The sequence below is a fragment of the Acipenser ruthenus genome, chromosome 25, assembly GCF_902713425.1.
Source record: "Acipenser ruthenus chromosome 25, fAciRut3.2 maternal haplotype, whole genome shotgun sequence".
NCBI classification, from domain to species: domain Eukaryota; kingdom Metazoa; phylum Chordata; class Actinopteri; order Acipenseriformes; family Acipenseridae; genus Acipenser; species Acipenser ruthenus.
Genome location: NC_081213.1, coordinates 5,731,230 through 5,751,733, shown reverse-complemented (window position 1 = coordinate 5,751,733; position 20,504 = coordinate 5,731,230). Strand labels below are relative to the sequence as shown.

The 20,504-nt window shown below is 40.3% G+C and overlaps 3 protein-coding genes across 5 annotated transcripts; 1 reads left to right on the top strand and 2 right to left on the bottom strand.

Moving 5' to 3' along the window:
- Window positions 1-110: 110 nt before the first annotated feature.
- On the bottom strand, window positions 111-6,561 carry LOC117413846 (tRNA selenocysteine 1-associated protein 1-like). Of its 2 annotated transcripts, none has more exons than XM_059000510.1 (9): window positions 6,526-6,561; window positions 5,555-5,652; window positions 5,087-5,186; window positions 4,663-4,715; window positions 4,271-4,402; window positions 3,625-3,744; window positions 2,738-2,933; window positions 1,965-1,998; window positions 111-1,854 (listed from the first exon to the last, which is right to left on the bottom strand). In XM_059000510.1, the coding sequence occupies exons 1-9, from the start codon at window positions 6,544-6,546 to the stop codon at window positions 1,718-1,720; spliced, it is 891 nt and encodes a 296-aa protein (XP_058856493.1). In that variant the 5' UTR covers window positions 6,547-6,561; the 3' UTR covers window positions 111-1,717. The 2 variants fall into 2 exon arrangements, with proteins under 2 accessions (XP_058856493.1, XP_033879098.1); XM_034023207.3 differs by lacking the exon at window positions 6,526-6,561 and adding an exon at window positions 6,008-6,190.
- On the top strand, window positions 5,646-13,865 carry LOC117414229 (UBX domain-containing protein 11-like). 2 transcript variants are annotated; one of them, XM_059000508.1, is made up of 15 exons: window positions 5,646-5,732; window positions 7,143-7,216; window positions 7,514-7,551; window positions 7,951-8,073; window positions 8,180-8,280; window positions 8,572-8,626; window positions 9,126-9,208; window positions 9,507-9,633; window positions 10,476-10,693; window positions 10,945-11,022; window positions 11,392-11,533; window positions 11,897-12,000; window positions 12,473-12,543; window positions 12,687-12,836; window positions 13,335-13,865. In XM_059000508.1, exons 2-15 carry the CDS (start codon window positions 7,149-7,151, stop codon window positions 13,468-13,470), a joined length of 1,494 nt encoding a protein of 497 aa, XP_058856491.1. In that variant the 5' UTR covers window positions 5,646-5,732; window positions 7,143-7,148; the 3' UTR covers window positions 13,471-13,865. The 2 variants fall into 2 exon arrangements, with proteins under 2 accessions (XP_058856491.1, XP_033879933.1); XM_034024042.3 differs by lacking the exon at window positions 5,646-5,732 and adding an exon at window positions 6,235-6,517.
- A 769-nt stretch (window positions 13,866-14,634) lies between these two features.
- Window positions 14,635-19,549, bottom strand: LOC117964028 (SH3 domain-binding glutamic acid-rich-like protein 3). The gene is made up of 3 exons (XM_034906227.2): window positions 19,395-19,549; window positions 16,654-16,821; window positions 14,635-16,371 (listed from the first exon to the last, which is right to left on the bottom strand). The coding sequence occupies exons 1-3, from the start codon at window positions 19,437-19,439 to the stop codon at window positions 16,306-16,308; spliced, it is 279 nt and encodes a 92-aa protein (XP_034762118.1). The 5' UTR covers window positions 19,440-19,549; the 3' UTR covers window positions 14,635-16,305.
- Between the last annotated feature and the right edge of the window lie 955 nt (window positions 19,550-20,504).

Here is a 20,504-nt window from a genome sequence, read left to right as displayed (position 1 = left end):
AAAAAAACCTCAGAGTAGGAATGATGTCACGCTGAGCTTTGCAAGCCAACATATTCGTAAATAACACTATATTCAAAAAATGAGTGCTTTAAAATCAATTCTCAACCTAGTTTTTGGTTTTTTTAATCATGTATAATAGACATTCCAAGTAAGCTTCCACCTTTTATTTGATCACAGTATCTCAATGCAGACACAGCAGAAGCAAGCTTATACATTGCTGTTACTGAAGCAATTAGAGACAGAATGAAACACAATTCCTCTTTGTGATCAAATTTCTCATCCTTCCTGGCTTGATGAACTCTCTGTATCTTGTCATGATCATCCGGTTGAGAATAGCTGATTCTGCTGCACGCATTGTGGTCACCCACTTAAAGTGTTCATTGACTGCTAGATTTACTGAATTACTTTCCTTGTGGTGCACAAGAAATGTGTCAAAAGTTAACAATAACCTTCCATTAGAAGACAACTTTCTCAACACAATTAAACTGGGACCAGTATTATATAAGTTATTTACAAGATTTGTATATCAAAACTCTTGCCAAACCATACTAGACGGCATCACTAATACAATAGGTCTTCCTGTGCCCTTATAATAATGTGAATAAAGCTAACAGGTAACAACATGTACTATAGAGCAAAGGTTAGCAGACTTTTACCCCTTGGTTCATTCATTCTTCCCAGTATTGAAATTGGTCTGTTGTGAAGTGTGGCAAAATATATTACCCAGACTTGATATGTAGACATAATGCTAAAGCCTGATAAAGAGACCAAACCAAATTGTATGAAAGATAGGCTTAATGAGAGTCTGTAGTTAAGATCACACCTTTTCTTTATATTGTTTTTTTATGGTAAAAAAAAAAAGTGTTGTCCTTGAAATGCGTTTAATGAACCCAGTCCATTCACACAGCTAAATGATTGCTTTGGGTAGCAGAAAGCGCAGGGTGGCAATGGTTATGTAGACATCAACAGCATGCCTGGGAACGGTGCATGGAATCATTCTTTCAAAACAGAGATGCTATATTGATTAGGAGCCAGGACTGCGTGTGTAGAGCTAACAGGCTGATCAAATCTATTCTGTACACAGCACCCCCGTTATCTGTTCATGGGATTACACCTTGTATTCATTTATTTAAAGTACTGCTATAAAATATCAAGATCATTACATTTTTCTCTGTTCTCTCTCCTAGTCTTCCTCTAGTCTACTCCTGGACCATCAAGCACAACTCTTTTCTTTATTTTACTACTGCTGTTTTTTCACCACATTTGTTCTGGTTTTTTTTTTTTTTTTGGGGGGGGGGTTCTCTCTCTTTAAAAAAAAAATAAACCTTATACACATACCATTGCTGTTTTGGGGTTCTATGTGAATTTATATTTTACAGACAACGAAAATAACTGGGTAATAATATATACAGCATATATATAATAAAAACACAAAAGTTCCAAAATATTCTGTTAATTTACCCAGGATAACCCCCAAAAAACTGACACATTAATATTAGTCCTTTTTGACAATCCCCCCGACCCCCCACCAGCATTACATAGAAGGGATTGAAAAGTTGAATCCCTTGGCTGACAGTTCTTGACTTTAAACGATAGTCAACATTGTTCTTCAACCCATTTAAAAGCGCAGCATGTTCAGAGCAGCAAAGTGTGTCCTCTCTGCTGTTGACTGTAGGTTGTCTGCTTAATGCACATCACTCCTCCAATTACACAAACCCTAGAGCGCAGCTGGGATTTCTGAAGACACCGTGTCCAAAGGCTGCCAGTGACAGTCCATTAGTGCGTCATACAGCTCCTCGCTTTGCTCCATAAACTGCCGGTTGGCTTCTTCAACATCAATCTGGGGGGTTGGATCTGCAATGCAGGAGGACAGGATCAGCTGGGGAAGTTAGCAGCCCTCTCAAGAGTAAAATGAGATTGTTTGTAAATCTATTAGCGAACAAACTGCTTTGTGTACAACTAACCTTCAAGGGCATCATCATCTACTTCTTCATAGGACTGCAAAAGAAACAGCATGAAAAGTTAACAAACGTGTAAGCCTCTTAATAAAACACATTACACATTATTCCAACTGCAGTAATTACATCTAAACCTACAGGCGTGCAACCAAGGTTCAGGATTTGCAAAGAATTCAACAGGGGTTGTGTTCCTGTCCCCTGCAACTAGCTGCACTACAGTACCCGTCTTGTGACTAACATGACATGCAGACGCTGCAAGAACCACCGGCTGCATGCAATGGTAAATAACCACAGTAATTCATGCATAAGAAACCCAGTGCATAATCCACATCTGAAAACAGAACCAATAATAAATTAATTTGATCACAATGATGACTGTTCTGTCTCCTGTCATGATGTCAGGAGGGTGACATCAGATTTTATATCAGTCCACTGTACAGAACACAGGATTGCAATGTTTGTTTTAGAGCTCAGTGCTGAATGCTGTGGGAACTGCTACTGAGAAACTGCACAGGTAATGTGCCTGCCCTAGCTGTTTTGTGACATCATCAATTTGGGCTCCAGGAATGATCTGGTCTCCTAGAACACACCTACTTACTTAAACAGTACGGAGCGGATTTATAAATCACCTGCATTTAAAAAAAAAAATGAGCACATTGCTAAAACATACACTAATATTTACAAATAAAGCCCTTTACGCATATGGAAGACTGCAAAACCAGCCATTCAACACTGGCACAAAAGTCTATGGAAGCTGTGCAGTTCAGTAATCAGCCTACCTGCATGGCGCTCTGTGTGTACCCATACTGGGGATAGCTGTAGCTGTAGCTCCCTGTGTTCTGATCATAGCCCCAGTTAGCGTAGTAATTCTGGTACTCCTGGTACTCCTGGTACTCCTGGTAATACTGGTTGTATGGCAGTTGGTTGTAGTTGTAGGTTTGGGGATAGCTTGCTACAGGTGGCGCTGGCTTACTCCTGAAAAAAAACATTTAAAAAATAAATTGCACAGAAACATTTAGAAATCAGTCATATGTTCTTTCATAACGTCTGCATGTTATCTCGTCATTGTAAAATGGCAAAATGTGTCTGATGCAGTATATGGGGGACAGCCACAAAGCAATTTACTCCAAACTGTCATTAACATCCATTGAAATTACAAAACCTGAAAAGCAACAACTTGGAAATGAAATTTAAAGATTCTTAGGTGTTCAATAAGTTGTTTATTTCTAGTAAATTGGTTGGTAATGTTTTCCATTTTCTAGGTAGTGTGTCTGTCTTAACATGGGAATGCAATCTTTCAGTTTAGAATGAGAAAAGCTGTTGTTCTTTTCCCATATCTAACATGTAAGAGATCATAAGGCTGAGGAAATCCACTTGTCCGACAGTGTTTTTACCATGATGAAAAACCATGTGCAAATATGCACACTACAGCTTTATATTTACACAGCCTGGCATCACTCTGTGGAAGCCGTTCATTGACCACATGCTGATAGCTGGCAAAAGCAGCTTCAAATATCTGAATCTGCAGTGTGGTACTATACCTACCTATCCCCAATTGCCATCCCCATTTACTGTCAGCTGCCCATCATTTGGGGCCACTGCCTACCAACACACAGAGGGAGAGTGACTTTCTAACCATTCGTTTCTCAAGAGGAATTAAACTCACGCTTTAGTTACAGCCAGACTTAACCGTAACGGCTTTCCTCCGAGCCCCAGTGATCCCTGGCACTCCTTAAGAACCCGTTTCTGTTCATTTTCATCCATAAACTTCACAAAACCGCAGCCTCTGAAAAAGGAGAACCCAAAAATGTGCACATTAACATGCAGATGCAATTCAAAACAGTCTGTCTCGCACCTCAGAGACTACACAGACTTTTCCTTCATTAATCATTTACTCTTTCGAATAAAAGCGTTAACAGACTAAAGAAAGGTTTGTTATGATTTGAGTTAGATTAGAGTTAGTATATGGGTCATATCTAAGCCTGTATGGTGTAAACATAAAACACACCTCTGCTTTTATCCTCAGTCAGTTCACTTCTGCTCCTTGTGATATTTCCTTATACACAGACATTCGCTGTCCTATAACTCCTTACACTTATTACTTTCAACAGCGTTATTCCAATCCTTGTGATCAAGTTCAAAGTTACAAAATCACAGCTGAATTCACTTGCTGTGTATTGGACCATCTGTCCGTTAACTCATACAAATGAACAATTTTTGTAACATGTTTCCATAAAAAAAAACTATTTACATATAAGCACTTTTCATGCATCTCAGGAACTGGGATTCTGAGTGCTCAGGTTTCACTTTACCTGGAGTTGCCCTGCTGGTCCAAAACCACTTTCGCTCCCCGGCAGGACACGTATCGCTTCAGGAAAAATTCATAGAGCATCCCATCATCTACTTCAGGAGTCAGATCACCAACAAACAGGGAATACTCAGGGCTGGAAGGGTGGAGGGGCACAGGGCATTAAGAACTCTAGTTTCTTGCATGGGTAGAATTCCCACTGGCCTGTTGCACATTCTTCATTGTTTTATTGATCGAGCGATTGATTGATTCTTGGTTCAGTCCTGTTATGAGTTAAAATTACTACTGCATTTAGATTATTCTAGCCAGCTTAACTTTATTATGCACCGTAATTAGTTGCATACAACAATAACAAAATAATTAAAAAACACTCAATTCTAATATGTGCATCTTTACCTGCTATCACCCTGTTTTCCATAAGTGGCCCGGTTTAACTTGAATCTTTTAGGCTAAGGAAAAAAAAAAAGAAAATATAAATGTTGTGCAAGATAACCCAATAAAGATAAGAAATCTTCCAATGTGCATGTGTGGGGGGGGTGGGGAGGGGTGTAGTGCTTTCAGGTGTGGCTCAAGAAGACAATTATACATTTACAGGTGGGCCAACACTCCACTACTATTACTACAGTGAATACAATACATATTCAGCAGTGATAGTATCCATGTGTATTTATCATTCAAGGACCATTTGGTTTAACCCCTTCCTGTATAATAACATCATATATAATGTAAAGGAAGTACCAGACCATTGATTTACACAATGAACAGCTTGACTCCTATACTATTATTTTGTCTTAGACTGCAGTCAGGTACTTTAACTTACAGGCGTTGCCCCTGGCAGGGGTTTCCCATTGATTTTAAGAAGGCACCGTTCTGCCGTCGCTTCATCTGCAAGCTCTACAAAGCAGTAACCCGCTGCTGACCTGAAAACAACATGACAGAATCATTACCAGCTCAGCGTTTCTAGGACCAGTTTCACAAAGCACTGCTATCTGATTTTTAAAACCTGTTTCAAAAAACATTATTATAATAGCACACAAAAAAGCACTCCTGAGATCTGTTCTCCCTGTGCTATTTAATAGCAGCCTCTTTAGTTTTGGCCACTACAAGATAACTAATTGTAACCAGTGCTGCAGCAGAAACTTCATAAACAATGACAATTCTAACACTGGGCTGTTGGAGATTTAACTGGGTAATAGAAACAGATCCAGGAAGGGTGTGGCCACTTCTAGAACAGGTACCCAGACTCTGATTTGACTGGTACAGTGTACTGCAGTTAGCAGCTGCCTACCCAGTCATCTTGTTTCGAATGATTCGGACTCCCTTGACAAGCTCCCCCATGGTGGCGAAGGCACGGGAGACAAACTTCTCATCCATGTACGGCTCAAGCTGCAGAGGAAAAGGAACAAGACCAGTAAACATACGACAGTAAACACTTTAATAAGAGCGGGATTAGCCACACTGTACAGGTATGGTAACAAGCTCGGGTTTGTCTTATTAAATTAATATCAAAACCAGGAGTTGAAACCGATTCGGAACCTTATCACGGCTAAATACAGTCAACCCAAAATAATGGGAGATTAGTTTCCAGAGTAAATTTAAGTTACAGCAGAGATTTCCACACGTTATGTATCACAAGCACAGATATACAAAACCACACATTGTATCCAACATACTGCGACGACTACGTCTGCGTAGTATCTGCACACGTTTCCCCATTCATGAAAAACAAATCCAGACTCACATTTCCCATCCACAGGCTACTCATTCTCGAAAGAGTAAATGTCTTCTATCTTTAAATAAACAAATTATTCAAATGCAACAATTGTAAACAGAATTGACATTGCTGCATCTGTCAAACTTTGGTAAAAAAAAAAAACACACACACTTCCCACGCTGCGCGGGTCTTCCTGTTGGTATCAAACCGTCATATTTTTTTATCAAGAGTGACACCTGCTGCCTCGGAGGGGAACTGAGAATTTCTGACGCACAGGAGTCTCTAGGTTATGAAAATAGTTTACATAAATAAATACGTGTATTATACATAACTAATAGTTCTTCGCTCAGCCACAGCGCGCTTCGTTGTTGCTCGCTCGATAAATAATGTGGCGAGTTTGTTTAATAATTAAAAGCTAACTGACCAGGCCGACCTTTTCGGAATCAGCTCCGTTGTAACCAACAGCAACAGACTGTACACAACAAACATGCGCTTCGGATGAGCATCAAGAAAAACAAACTGACGTGATAAATTAAGGTACTGACCACCACTAACAAACAAATCATTATTATAATCCAGCTGTGTGGATTTTGACTGGGATGGAGGTGAACGCTGGAAACGTCGTTATACTGCACTCAGCGTTGCTGACTTGTAGCATCAGTTATCTTGCTTCACTGTGCTGTTTTTATCTTGACACTCCATGCTATGCAATGTCTTTGTTGTGTCTTTAAAGGCTTTTGTATTTCGTTCGTCCGTATTTTAAATTTCGGGAATTTCTGTTGCTATATCAAGTAAATGGACCCTATGTAATTGTAGACATCTTATAAAGTTTGTGTTGCCCATCCCCTGCCAAAATCTACTATAGGGTGGTGTTATACAGTGTAATTATATTGAGGCGACCGTTGGAAAGATTTTGCCCAAGTTTAGTTATTATTACCCCAGGACAGTAGATTTCCCTTCTACGATTGGCGAGCAGACCCGTTGACTCTCCTGTTTGTTTACAACGCTTGAAGATTCAGCAGTAGGCACAAAACAAACATGTACACAAAGCAAGACAGGTTATGTTCTGGCTACATTACAGGAAACACAAAACAGTCTGATATTTTCAGCTTTTTAGAAATAAATCATACTAAACCTTTTTGTGGCTTTTTTTATTTGACAGTATAAAATGAGCTCTCCGCTCTCCTCCCTGGGGAAGTTCAGAAGGACTCCACTGCCAGAATCACAGAATCACAGGTACAGATGTTTCCAAGGATGCTCAGGTTATAGTGGACTCTATGGCAGAGGTTATCAAACGTTTCTGTTTGATTTAGAATAGAGATCCCAGACTGAAAACAGAGGAAAAGGCAAATTGATAACAAACAAGAAAAACTGTACTGCAGTAAAAGTAAAAAGGGAATTTTTTGTAATAATGTTTCTTTAAAAGGTGTGATCACCCAAACATTTAAAATAATTTTTTTTTCAGAGCTTTAAAAGGAAAGGAAACTCTGAATTTTCAATTACTGTATTTCATTTTTTCTTCCTTCTTTTCAGGGGGAAGCAAGTCCCCTTTAAACCGAACCCCTACTCAGGTAAGGAGTTTTAAATCTTACCAATATCAGGGATAGAAATAAGGCTGCCATTGCACAACAGTTTGATCCAGTCCTCGTTTTACTATAAGACACACCTGAGCTTGTTACCTGTACACTGTGGCTCATCAAGCTCATATAAAAACCTGGAATGGGTGAAACTGCTATGCAATAGGAGTCTTATTTTCACCCCGACAATATAATCGCATGCATACTCCTACAGAATTGGCCCTTCATTTTTAATGAAGTTCATTGAACATAAGGCCCTATTCCCTTAAACTCCTGAGTTATTTTTGTTTTGAATAAATGCTTTGATATTCATGAAACTGTGGTAGTCTGTTGCTGGCTGACGGTCTGTTCTGTTCCTGAAATCACACTTGTGTTCGTCGTCATTTTGTTAAGATGATGAAGTTGCTCTGTTGAATGACATCCTAAGTCCAGGGCTGGCCGCACCTTCTGCTGTGGCTTCTGATGGCTCTTCCACTTCCAGGTCAAAGGCCACACTCCATAAAAGCAGCACCAAGGGTAAGTGCATTGTTTAATAACTTTAGTTCCACGGACATTGCATTGTGTACAGCTGTAATGGATTTGAAATGTATTTCTAATGGCAATCGCACTGTGACATCCCCAGGCTCTTCACCCAATGATTTTGAGCTGATGTCTACCATGATGCAGAAACTGACTCAGCTGGAGCAGAGAGCTGTAACCCAAGCCCAGGACATCAAACAAAAGGTATTGTGTTTATTAAATGATTGAATCGCACCAGCCCAGGACTCTTGAGATGGACCGTGCCTGCAAGGATGTCCCAGGAGAACACAGGCATGCTCATTCATGCATGCTGTACACCAAGCATAAACAAACTGCAGAGTTGCAGAGCTGAAAACTGTAACTGCTTTAATGAATCCTTCAACATGCATTTGCTTCGGCAGTATGTCTCACATTCAACAGGCAAGAGAACAGGGACAGGAATAGATTTTAAACCTCAAGAGATTGCGGCATTGATCCTTTTTTTTCATACAACAGGATAAAAAGATTGCCGTCCTTGAAGAAAAGTTAAAGATCCTCCAGAAGTCAAAAGGTAAGGAGACTTTGATAGTGTTTTGGAGGAACAAAATACAAAACATTAAGGATAAAGTAGAGGAACACTATATCCTCTTGCAATGCCTTTATGTTCTGTAATGTACATTACAATATCTGGCCGTGTACTTGAGGATATACTGAGTCCGTTATGTAAACATTTTACAAGTCAATCAAGGTTTTTTAAGAGTTGTTGTATCTTCAACAAAAAAAAAAAAAAACACTGTTCGTATCGTCTTTTTCCATATTGGTGTAGTTTGCATTTAAAAGTGTCAATCCTTTTTCTTTATTTGTTTTTAGTTTTTCTCTTAAAGTTATAAAGCACCTACAGCAAAACTAGTTGGCAAACGACTACAGGAAAAAAAACCCCCACCAATACAGAAAAAGACCGAATTTAAGAGCTACTAATAATATCTTTTTCAAGATGATTAGCAAAGTAACACATTCATCTGTCCCGATTGAGGGAAATGTCTATGGGACGTACTAACTTTTCTCATTAGAAGGGACGTCCACAGAGCCGAGCAAGACTGAGGAGCTTGAGAGGACATGTCTTCAGCTACAGAACCAGGTGTGGGAGATGGAGGTGAGGCTGGAACTGGGCTAACTCTGTGAAACTAGAAAGTCGAGTGCCGATTTCTTCTTCATTTTTTGATTCTTTCCCCCTTTTATGATGGTTTCTTAGCAGCAGCTCTTGAACAGATCAAAGCACCTTAACCCAGAAACTCAGAAAATAAAGTTAAAAAAAAACGCACACTTACAGAGTAATTGCAGTAAGACCATCTCATAAGGATTGCAAACTTCCTAAAAAGGCTGCAGTAAAAAAAAAAAAAAAGTAGCTTGAAGCTACTGCTGCACACCCGGCTGGTTTCTGTTTTTAACAGCAATTTTTGAACGACTACGGGATGGTTTGGATCGGAGACAAAAGGGAGCGCCGTGATGTTTACCCACAGGAAGAGGACGAGCGCAGAGAGAAAGCACATAACAGCAGCCAGCACCTGTGGCAGCCAGGTAAGCTGCTTCTCTCTAAAAGTTAAACTGCTGTTGCTGTTTTATCTATTAAAGCTCATGCCCCTAAACATATCATTAATCTCAGTGTCTGTTTAGCATTCTTAGAAAGCAGATCCTTGCTAACCCTCAATCAAACTATGTAAAAAATATGTTTTTGAATCATATACTGTAGATACTAGACTGGTGATAATGTCACGGGTGCAAAATAGGTCATGTTCTTCAAAAAAGTACAATAGTGGGTCACTGTAACTAATGTTAACGTTTGGGAATGCTTGTAGTAATAGGCCAGCATAGTCAAAAACAGATATAGTATGGTAGTAAATGCATAGAAAAATTTTCAGATTTACAGCACTATGCTAAACATTTATAATGGTGCTGGGAACAAAATGTTTTTTTGGGATGGTTGCCTGTATTTTTAGGGTTTCCCTGAAACCCTTTTTTTGGAAGTAGCAGTAGGTCTCCTAATGGTGTATCCTGTAATTATGTATACAGGAGAACAATAGCATGTGTGAATATGTATGACTCTCTGTTATATATATTTACTTATGTAAATCAAAATGACTGTGTATATATCTTAGAATATTTTTCTAGTTTATGTCCATATAAAACATTTGAATGGATTTATTAAATAATTATTTTTTGTACCTAATAATTAATTGGTCATTTAGACTAGGGGGTGAACTGTGCATCACAACTGATGCTGCTGAGTCACTTTGGTTTTACGGAACCTCCTGGTATCAAGCCCTTTTCTTTAACCACTGGACCACCAAACCTCCTATATGAACTGAATACTGGCAATGTGAATGAAAGAATCTGAAAGCTAGCGTGCCACCTCCTTGCAGGGCGCTCAGTGGTGAAGGATTTCCGCATGGATTTCAACCTGGTCCAGAAGAACATCAGAGACCTGAACGTGCTGGCCGGGGAAGGGGAGGCGCACGTCAAGCACACTGTGGGAGGAGCCAGGCTGGAACGCCACGCCCCCATCCCGCTCACCCTCTTCCAGAACGGGATCCTGATGTTTAACGGTCCGTTCCGCTCCTACGAGGAACCCACCACACAGGTAACAGGAAGAGTGAAGATGCAGCCCTTCAGTAAACTGAGCTTAAAGATGGACACTCCTGCTGCAGGTCTGTCCAAAATGTTTAACTGAAGCTATCAGTCTTAATCCAGTTTTCTAAAGAAGGTCATTACATACGCCCATTCAAATATCTCAAAGTTACTTCACACTTACATTAGTAATGTTAACTGGTATAGGCCTGTATTTGAAAACCATGCAATAACTATGAAAGAGGTTCTGCTTTCTCATTTCAGCAATGTATGCAGGATATAATGGATGGGTACTTCCCCACTGAACTGCAAAACAGATTCCCTGATGGGGTTCCCTTCCAGGTATGTCCTGTCAGGTATGAGTTTTGTGGATAGAAACGGCAGCCCCTCGCACCAGGGTCCCCCCCTTACAAACAGCAGACCCTGGCACGCCACCCTTATATAACTGACCGGTCAACCACACACACCACTTGAAACTGACTGCTGTTAAAGGCTTGGTCCCATGCTGTGAAACTTTTAAACAGGTCTCCCCTGGCGTATTTTTGGTGTTCTTATTAAAGATATGGAGCTTTTAATAATACAGTACACATATATTAAGTCATTGAAAACAATACAAGTCTTAGAGTTGTGCTACAGATGCTTTGGCCTCATGAACTGCCTCCTCTCTCTTTTTGTAACTGTGGGGCTCTGCTGTGCTCCTGGGTTTCACAGCTGTCTGATAAACGCGATGTGGTTTTCCGAGAGAGGCAGCGGTGGGGTGAGTTCCCTGGTGCAGGGCAGGCTGTGGGCAGCAGAACCGGGCCAGCTTCAGACCCAGCTTCACAACCTGTGCAGGAGACCAGCCACCTACCAGGTGAGGCACACCACAGACCGCACCTTCATTCACATTCATACCAGGGGCGTGCAAAAACTCGCGCTCCGAACTGCCTTTCAGAAGTATTTATCGACAGGTATTCAATAAATCATTCATTGATGTGTTGATTTCAAAAAGCTGTCCTCCCTCACGTTTACAATTGAGTAGCAATCAATGGCAGTTAACTTTCGCATTAAGTGTTTTAAAAGCCGATTGGAAGAATGTTTTCCTCGCTGACTTTTGTACTGCTATACTGGCCTACCAAAGCTATAAACTGACAATGAAAATGTCAGATGAGAGGAAAATATTATTTTTCAATAAATAGCGAGTCACGAAATGGTGTCATTGCTTTTTATCTTCCAGGTCACAGGCTGTCTGTGGGTCAGTTTTTAAATAAACTTCCCAAGTCTGTGATAAAGGAAGGAAAGGTGATCGACATCCGAGGGGCCATCGAGCAAAACCTCCAGGTAAGCAAGAGAGCAGAATGTGAAACACGACAGCACTCTGTCTGAGTCACAGATGCTCAAAGAAATAACCCAAGGCTGGTTTTCCAGACCCTCAGGCAATGCTGTCCGATTCTAGTGCTAGTGTATGAATGAACCTGTACTTCTTCAGCTATGTGGGCTGCTAGTGAATCAGTCGGCTGTTTTATGAGGGCAGTCTGGTAAACGGTGCACAGTATATTCATTGCATAATTTCACTGTCCACTTCAGGCAAATGCAGTAGTTATTTTATCGACTAGATACTGCAAATGTTGCAGCGCTATCGGCACAGCAGCCTGTGTGTGTCCACTTTGCTAGCCTGTGTATTTATGTATTCTCCTACCAGTCTGTTTTCTCATTCAGTTCCATGGTCTGTCAGTCGGTTCATTGTAGAGCTCCTGCATTAGCTGTTATGTGTCTGTTCCAATGCTGTGTTCTTTTCCCCTTGGTTGGACAGGGTTCATCTTCCTCTCCGAGTCCCAGTGTGATCCTGATAGAAACCCCCTCTCTTGTGGCATTGAAAGAGAGGTACCGTACGTCCCTTCTGACACACAGTTCTTCTGTATTACCAACATGTTGTAAACCCATATGTTACTGTCCCTGTGTTTGTTCTGTATAGTGCAATATTGTTCAGGTTCTGACTGAACTGTATGGATTCTCCTGAGCTACAGGTTGGAAGTGGATGAGAAGAGCAGACCTGCCACTGCCAAGGACGTCTCCACGCTGCGGGTGAAATCTGAAGATGGGGAGCAGACTTTCATTCTGAAGATGCACTTCTCAGAAACGATAGGGCAGCTCCGCGCCTACCTGAACCAGCACAGGTGAGTATTTACAGGTAAAGCAGTGCAATTCAACAGAAACAGCCCAAAGGGTGATCTTCTATGCATCTTGGCCCAAACCTGCCTGTTGCTTTAAGGACATACAGTATAGCTACAAATAAAAATAAAACAAATTCTCTTTTTTTATGATGGTGTTTGCAGTCATACCGTATTTCATTCGTAGCACCTAGATAAGAATCTTGATTATTTTTGGTCAATCCTGGCACCCCAGTTTGTTAGATAGCTTTACCCTTTGTTTTTAGTGTTTTCTGCGGTGGTAAGGACCGTCATATCTACTCATACACAGGATTTTGCTGCCTTTCCTGTTTGCATAGACTAAAATAACACAGCCTCCTTAAACTGTGACCACAGGAGGGAGCCAGAGATGTATTTGCTTGAAGCAGCATGTGCCAGCCCTAGTGATCATTTCAGATGGAATGACCCAATTACAGTTACTTCATTATGAAGTGTTGCTGATTTAACTGTTGTGTTCCATTGCAGGGGGGAAGAGCAGCACCTCTATGACATCGTCAGCTCTTTCCCGCAGCAGAGGTACAGTGACGACTCAAAGACTCTGAGGGAGTGTGGCCTGGTACCCAACGCTACCCTCCTCCTGAGAAACAGGAATCCGTCGTAGGAGAGGTCACGTGGAGCTGTAACTCTGAAACTCGGCTGGGTGTGATAGGCAACAAGACAGCACCTCAATTAGAGGAAAAAAATCTTAATTTTGCTTAAATGAGAAGACAGCTTGGGAGCGCTTACATGATATCACTTGTTTTTTTTTTTTTGTTCTATATAAACACACACAATGTATTGTAAAGGGCAAAGTGCATGCAAAACAGCATTTATTTGAAAAAAAGATTCCCAATGTTCCTTTTTGAAAGTTAACTACAATGTGTCTTTAATGAACTCCTACTTTTATGAAAACCAGAATCATTTTTAGCTGCAAACTAATATAATTCAGTAGAATATAAGCACCTCCAGGTTATTTCACTCATTCACTTATTAATTCCTATAAAAACATCTTTCTTACTGCTTTTGTCTTGGTGCTAATTTGAAAGGTTCCATGCAGGTACAGCCAAAAGGGCAGTCTTACATTCGTATGAATATTCTTCATACTGTATATGCAAGGCAATTGGCCACTTGATCCTCTGGACTGAAAAAGGCACAGATCCTGGATAAGCTGCTTCAGTTGAATGATATTTTCCCAGAGACCTAATGTAGTTCAACCCTTCTGGAAATCCACAAAGTGTAAAACTGGTGGAGATTAAAATGAAACACAAGCAATAAGGGTTTAGAGAATCATAACATGTACTTTCTTTTGTGTGTGTGTAGAAGCTTGTATATACTATTTAAAAGCAATGTTTAGCTAGAAAGACACATTGTTTTAAAAAAAAACAACATATATATATATGGAAATGGACAGGATGTGTTGAAACACTAAGAGGTGGCCACAGTCAGGATTAACCACAGGATCAGTACTTCTCTCTACAAGACCTCATGCACCATCTCAATTCCGCTGTGGAATTTTACAACTCGCAGTCTTCCAAAGCAAGTCATAACAATTATAATTACCAAGTGCTACTCCACCCAGATTGCACCACCACTCCAGGATTTGCATTCTGAGGGGTCTGTCAAGGAGAAGCCCTGTTAAATCTGCAGGATCTCAATTTGAAATAACAATACTTCTGAAACATTTAGCACCAGGCTTTTCTTGTGCAACAGCGTTTGCATGTTGATGCATGTAAAGTACACACGTCTTGCATAAGAACTCAAAGGATTTACACCAAACACAACGCAGTTACCCAATTTATACTTTATTTCATTTGCAGCACATGGTTATTATCTTCTTGGAAGACAATAATATATCGATTTTTTTTTTTCTTGGCCCAAAAAAAAAATGCATTGGTCCAAAAGGCAAAGCAACAGCTAAAAAGAAGAATGTGATCCATAATGGAATGCTTGAGTCAAATAATCTGTTACACAAAACAATGGAAAACGAAATAGCAGGGAATGCAATAGAACGATGCCCAGAAACAACGTTTACCCGTCAAGGCTGGATTACTAGAATAGAGGCGAGGGGGTGCAGCAACAGCAGCGAGACCACTAGACTCAGATTCTGCACTGACGCTGATATACTGCATTGCCAAGTCAATCTATCCGTGTTTGATGTCAAGTGAACGCGGCACTTGTGGAGAGTTGGAAGTCTGTATTATTGTGTTGAACTGTGAGGGTTGGCACTCAGGAGGATGAACAGTAGGGGAGGAGGGTTAAGTTACCTTTATTGGTATAGACCACTAAAAAAACAAAGATCAAATAAACTGTACTCTGCCCTCAGATCACACTGTAGCTCCTAACAAGTTGAATTTAAGATGGATATCTTTAAGATGCACAAGGTACAGGAATTGTATTTACTTGATCTCTCCTTTAACAGGTAAACCCAGTGATGCTATTACACAAACAACTGCTTAAGAGGTCTTTTGATCTGATTAGTGAACAGACCGCATCGATGAAGTGTAAACCTTTGGATGCACAGTATTACTGCAGATTACTGTGAAAGTGTTTTATGAATAACCTTCATTTAAAGTAAGACTTAGGTTTGGAATGTGAATAACACTATTGATATTTCTTGGCACTCATTAAATACCACTGAATTATTTCCAAAAGGCATTTTTTTTATATAAACTGTGTTCCAAGTAATACTGCATTTCCTGAAAATACAGTGAAGTGTTTTCTCTCCAAGCAACGAGACTGAAGCAGTGCACCACTGTTAATACTAGTCCATATAGGGTTATGCAGAGGCTGCACACTGTAATGAACCATTGAAGACAATACCTGTAGTTGAATTGCCTACACTGCTGTAGAAAATGCCATGTCTACAGCAGCTGGACCTGGTCTTGTTTTTCACTTTTCACTAACCATATATGCCAGAATGCATTCAATTTAACTGTCTTTATGGGACGGGAGCATAATACTTAATATTGTGACGTACTTTTCTTTACAATAAGTAAATATTTCACTAAAATATGACCCGCAAAAAAAAAAAAAAAAGCTGTAAATCTTACCCTAGAAGTGATCCAGTGCTACTGGACTAAGCAAATGGTTTCCTGCTGGTGCCCCTTCGCCCCCACCCAAAAAAGGTTTCTAGTGCTCTACTTCATTGATGCCTATTCTTTAAGACAATTATTAGCAGTATTTCAGTTTTGTAACAGGAGGAATAGAAAGGGTTCCCAGCCATTACTTTGATATCAGCGTGTGTGTATGTGTGTGTGTGTGTGTGTATTAAGGTTAATCAGCGAGAAGGTGCTTGTTTTTGGCATTCGGTACAGCATTGAAATAGTGAGGCTGGGGCTGAGCCCAGGGCCTGCGCAGGGCTGCAGAGGGGAGGAGCTCCCAGGCAGAGGGGAGGAGCTCCCAGGCAGAGGGGAGGAGCTCCCAGGCAGAGGGGAGGAGCTCCCAGGCGCTGCTCGGCTCAAGCGAGTTTCAGGAACTTTTCCACGGCGTCATCTTCTACCGCCTCTGCAAACATCTTGTAGTCCTGGAAGAGAACACAGGTCATGAAGCAACAGGACCTTAACTCACACATACACGATATACAGGTTATACTAAACACCTTGTTTTTATTTTGTAGCATGATGTATGACTTACAGAGTTCATACTCTCCCTATCACATTAAATGTTTAGTTTTTTAACAAAATAGTCCTTCATTAAATGATCATTTGATCTTATTATGCATCATACAAAGAAGCCCCTAAGGACTAACAGCAACCCATACTGGTTTATACTGGGAGAGACAGGAGCGTCTCTGTGTTGAACTCACTCCACAGTACTGGTCCCCGTTGAACATCAGGGGGGGCACGGCAGTGGGGTTCCCTGCCTTGGCCCTCATTTCCTCCCGCAGAGAGCTGTCCTGGGAGATATCGATGAGCTCGAACTGAATGCTCTTACTCTCCAGGATCCGCATCACCTCCGCCTGCTGGGACTTCACCTGGAACAGGGAAGGAGGGAGCCCGAGTCAGGGTTACTGTGCTGGAGAAGCAGCACACCCAGGAGCACCTGCGATCGTGTACACAACGGTCTCCTCAGGACTCATTCAACTGTGGAGTTATTACTGGTCTAAATGTTTGTCACTGAATTTGCTTGTTTATTTCCCACTATTGAGTGTTTTTTTTTTTGGTTCTGGGTGACAGATGTGTAAGATATGATTGGTACGATGTGACAGATGTGTAAGATATGATTGGTACAATGTGACAGATGTGTAAGATATGATTGGTACAATGTGACAGATGTGTAAGATATGATTGGCAAGACATTAAGGCCAATATTAGAGTCAGTAGCTTCAAAATACATCCCCTCACCCTCAACCCCCTTTTAACTTTTCATGATGTTTTCAATCATTTTGAGTGGTTCTTGTAGCAATCGCTCAAATATTGGGTTTTTGGTTCGTTTTGATTTAGTAGTTTTACCCGGGTTCAAGAGCTGCTCTTTGGATTAGTTACCTGCCATAAACATCTATAGACCAGGCTAGGTCAGCAACAGTGTCTTTATATTAGTTTGTGCCAGCAACATCTAGTGCAAAACTTTGTATTGCCAGCAATACAAAAGAAACTTGATCAAAATAAGATGATCACTAGATGGCGCTGGCTATTACTTCTATCGTTTAAAAAAGTTACGGAAACGTAATTTGAAGCTGCTCTATAAAATTAAAGGTGCTTCAATATCCAAGACCGCATGCATTGCAGAAGTTTTCCAGAGAACAGTGTTCACAACACATTGGGGCCATTCTGGAGAACAGACTTCTACCCCCAGCTTCCCTGAAGGAATCAGAGGCTGGAATCACACAGGTGCGGTCACAAGTTTACACACACAGATCTGCACAGCCCAATGGAGAGAGGATACAGGGTGATGCAATGAAACGGTAAGCCCTACAATATGACAGTGTCCTACTCTTAAATAACAAAACCAGACTTTCATTCCACATAGTGATCTTTTACCCCTTACGGTACACCAGGGACCAAATGCTTGTTCTTCAAACGGTTTCTTCTTAAAATACATTTGAGAGTGACTCATCACCAGGAGGAAACTGACAATTTGGAGGATCCAACCCATCAGTACATTTTAAACTCTGATTCATGCACCTCATCCTTTTTTTTTAAACTTGTGTAAAAAGGTTCAGTCACAAATTAACTTTTAAACTGCAGTCTGTATAGGGCCTAGTAAAAGGGGAACCTGCTGGATTATCAGCACAATCGACCACACCTCAGTACTGCAAACATTGAAAACAAACAATGGATATTTGGACACACACACCCAGGGCTTGTTCACTAAACATTTACAGTACTCGGCACTTTGTTGTACAATTTAAACACATACAAAGCAAGCAGTATGTGTGTACAGCCGTTTACATTCACATTATTTTGTAGGTATGCTATTGTTCATTGGCGTGTTGGGCTGGGAAACAGTTTCAGTACCTCTGGGAATTCACACTCGCAAAACAGTCAAAAAAAGTAGGCTATATATGGTTTCACATGCCATAAAATATCCCTCCATTTATTACAACTGTCACATTTTATAGGCTATATTGATAAATAACAAATTCCCCGCCAATGACCGAAAATCAATTTCCAACTGCGCCCTTTTAAAAGAGTATTTTATATATATATATATATATATATATATATATATATATATATAGTTTAAGTGATAGACATATCCACAAGAAACCGAACGACCAGGCAATGGCACTTTAAAGGCGATATATTTTAACACATTACTAGACAATTAAGTTTTCTACGAAACAAAAAAAAAATATGTATATTTATTTATTCTGGTCAAAGCAGCGTGCTAGCACAAAATGTTACCATAATATTAACTATCAGTAACAAACATCTGGACCAAAGTGGTCGTAAACGTTTGTTTTATTTTACATGGGAGTGCTGGGTTATTTGTCGACTCGTACGTAGGGTGGATAAACCAAACTAAAACATAATAAATACATTTTTTTTAAACTAATGGGTTGCATATTATTATTATTATTATTATTATTATTATTATTATTATTAATGAAAAAGGGGTGGGGCTAATAATTATTTTACCAAACATATGACTTGGCAAGTTATTTCGATTTCATTCTAAGTAGTTTGTTGTGTTTCAGGAAAGACTCGTTCGTATTTAATGCTTACTTCACCACATGCTGCACAGCGGCATCGCCAGTTCACCAGCTACACACAAACTGGAACAATCGACTTCCGCCTTTTCAGAAGCTGCATTCGTGCAATCATTGCCAGTCCTGTGTAAAACTCATTATTGCATTACAAATGCTAAACTATCACACAGACACGTTAACACACCTGCATACCCACGGCTACACTTAATACAAAAACAACACCCCTGTAGTAATCTGTGCTTGGAGAGCGTCTTGTCATATAATGGAGCTGGGTGTGTCTTCTTAGTAATATAACAATAGTTTCCTTTGTGGAATGGAAAGAATGTGTTTGTTTTACAAATGGAGTGCATTTAAAAAGGCTGCTATTTCAAGCCCTGGAATAACTAACGACTTACCTCTCTGGATGCGGTAACGGTGGTGTAATAGATTTTAACGCTCATTGCTGCAGACGACAAGTTCCCTTTGTGTTTACTGCTGTAGTGAAACAGCGTTCCCCCTTGCCAATACTCACTACTCTTTCTCCTCCTCCGCAAATACAGACCACCATGTGATTTAAAGAGGCCAATAATGCCGCTTTGTAGCGGGCCGGTCTTAAAGTCACAGGCCGACTACATATACAGTATTCTTTAAGGACTCTGAATACTAAAGAATAACAACAATAAATACATATGTGTAGAATGTTTGGCAGGAGTAGAGTTTTTAAGGTAAACCCGTTATAAACGAACTTGGATGTACTGTAACTCTAAATGGTTAAAAAGCCAATCTCGCTCATCTCGTCTCTTGGGGGTAAAACTGGACGATTTGCAAGCTGGTTTACATTCAATTCTGTACAGATGAAGTGGGATTATGGCTATCCTGATGCGATGAGAATAGCTGTACGTCAATCCGCGTCAAGAAAAGCACAAAGCTATTAACAGCACTTCAGCATGCTGTTCCAAGCTAATTATACAGCTGGAGACCTCGGAGAATGTGGTGACCCCGACACAGCGCCGATGCAGCCACATTCTCAAAGGGGGTACACCTCTTGAAAGACGGGTGTTTTATGTTACCCTCCGAGAAACAATCAAAACATCTGACCTGTCTGAAGTACAGACTTCACCCCTTTTTCATGAACGGTGCTGGACTGACAGCACAGAAGTCTATAAAGTTCTGTCTATACAGGTTCAGTCTAATGCCACTTCGCCTCTCTAAACTGCCTACAAAGTGCACCAATTTATGACTGATGAGTTTGCAGTGTATTAAAAGACAGTGGAGATGCAGATAAATGAAATAGTACAGCTATTATCACGTCATTTTACAGAAAGGGAATTACAATTGTTCATACAGTGTGATATAATCTGAAGGTTTTTAGTGTAAAAGGGACAGGTTTGCGATATTTAGAAAACAGAAATGTAACTGCATCTGTAATGAAACAAATTAAACGTCAGGACCATGCCACAGTTACAGAGAACCATCTCTAAAACAAATGACATGGCAGTTATTACTGAAAACACAGCTTTTATTTA

Coding starts and splice junctions, on each gene's coding strand:
- LOC117413846 (XM_034023207.3), bottom strand. CDS start 6,031: ATGAGTAGCCTGTGGATGGGAAAT. Junction 2,934..3,624: donor AGTCTGGCTGTAACTAAAGC/GTGAGTTTAATT, acceptor GTTTTTTTTCAG/GAGTAAGCCAGCGCCACCTG. Junction 1,999..2,737: donor ACACACAGAGCGCCATGCAG/GTAGGCTGATTA, acceptor TTTCTTTTGCAG/TCCTATGAAGAAGTAGATGA.
- LOC117414229 (XM_059000508.1), top strand. CDS start 7,149: ATGAGCTCTCCGCTCTCCTCCCTGGGGAAGTTCAGAAGGACTCCACTG. Junction 8,074..8,179: donor CCATAAAAGCAGCACCAAGG/GTAAGTGCATTG, acceptor TGACATCCCCAG/GCTCTTCACCCAATGATTTT. Junction 12,837..13,334: donor GCCTACCTGAACCAGCACAG/GTGAGTATTTAC, acceptor GTTCCATTGCAG/GGGGGAAGAGCAGCACCTCT.
- LOC117964028 (XM_034906227.2), bottom strand. CDS start 19,439: ATGAGCGTTAAAATCTATTACACCACCGTTACCGCATCCAGAGAG. Junction 16,822..19,394: donor CCGTTACCGCATCCAGAGAG/GTAAGTCGTTAG, acceptor TCCCTGTTCCAG/GTGAAGTCCCAGCAGGCGGA. Junction 16,372..16,653: donor ACGGGGACCAGTACTGTGGA/GTGAGTTCAACA, acceptor GTTCTCTTCCAG/GACTACAAGATGTTTGCAGA.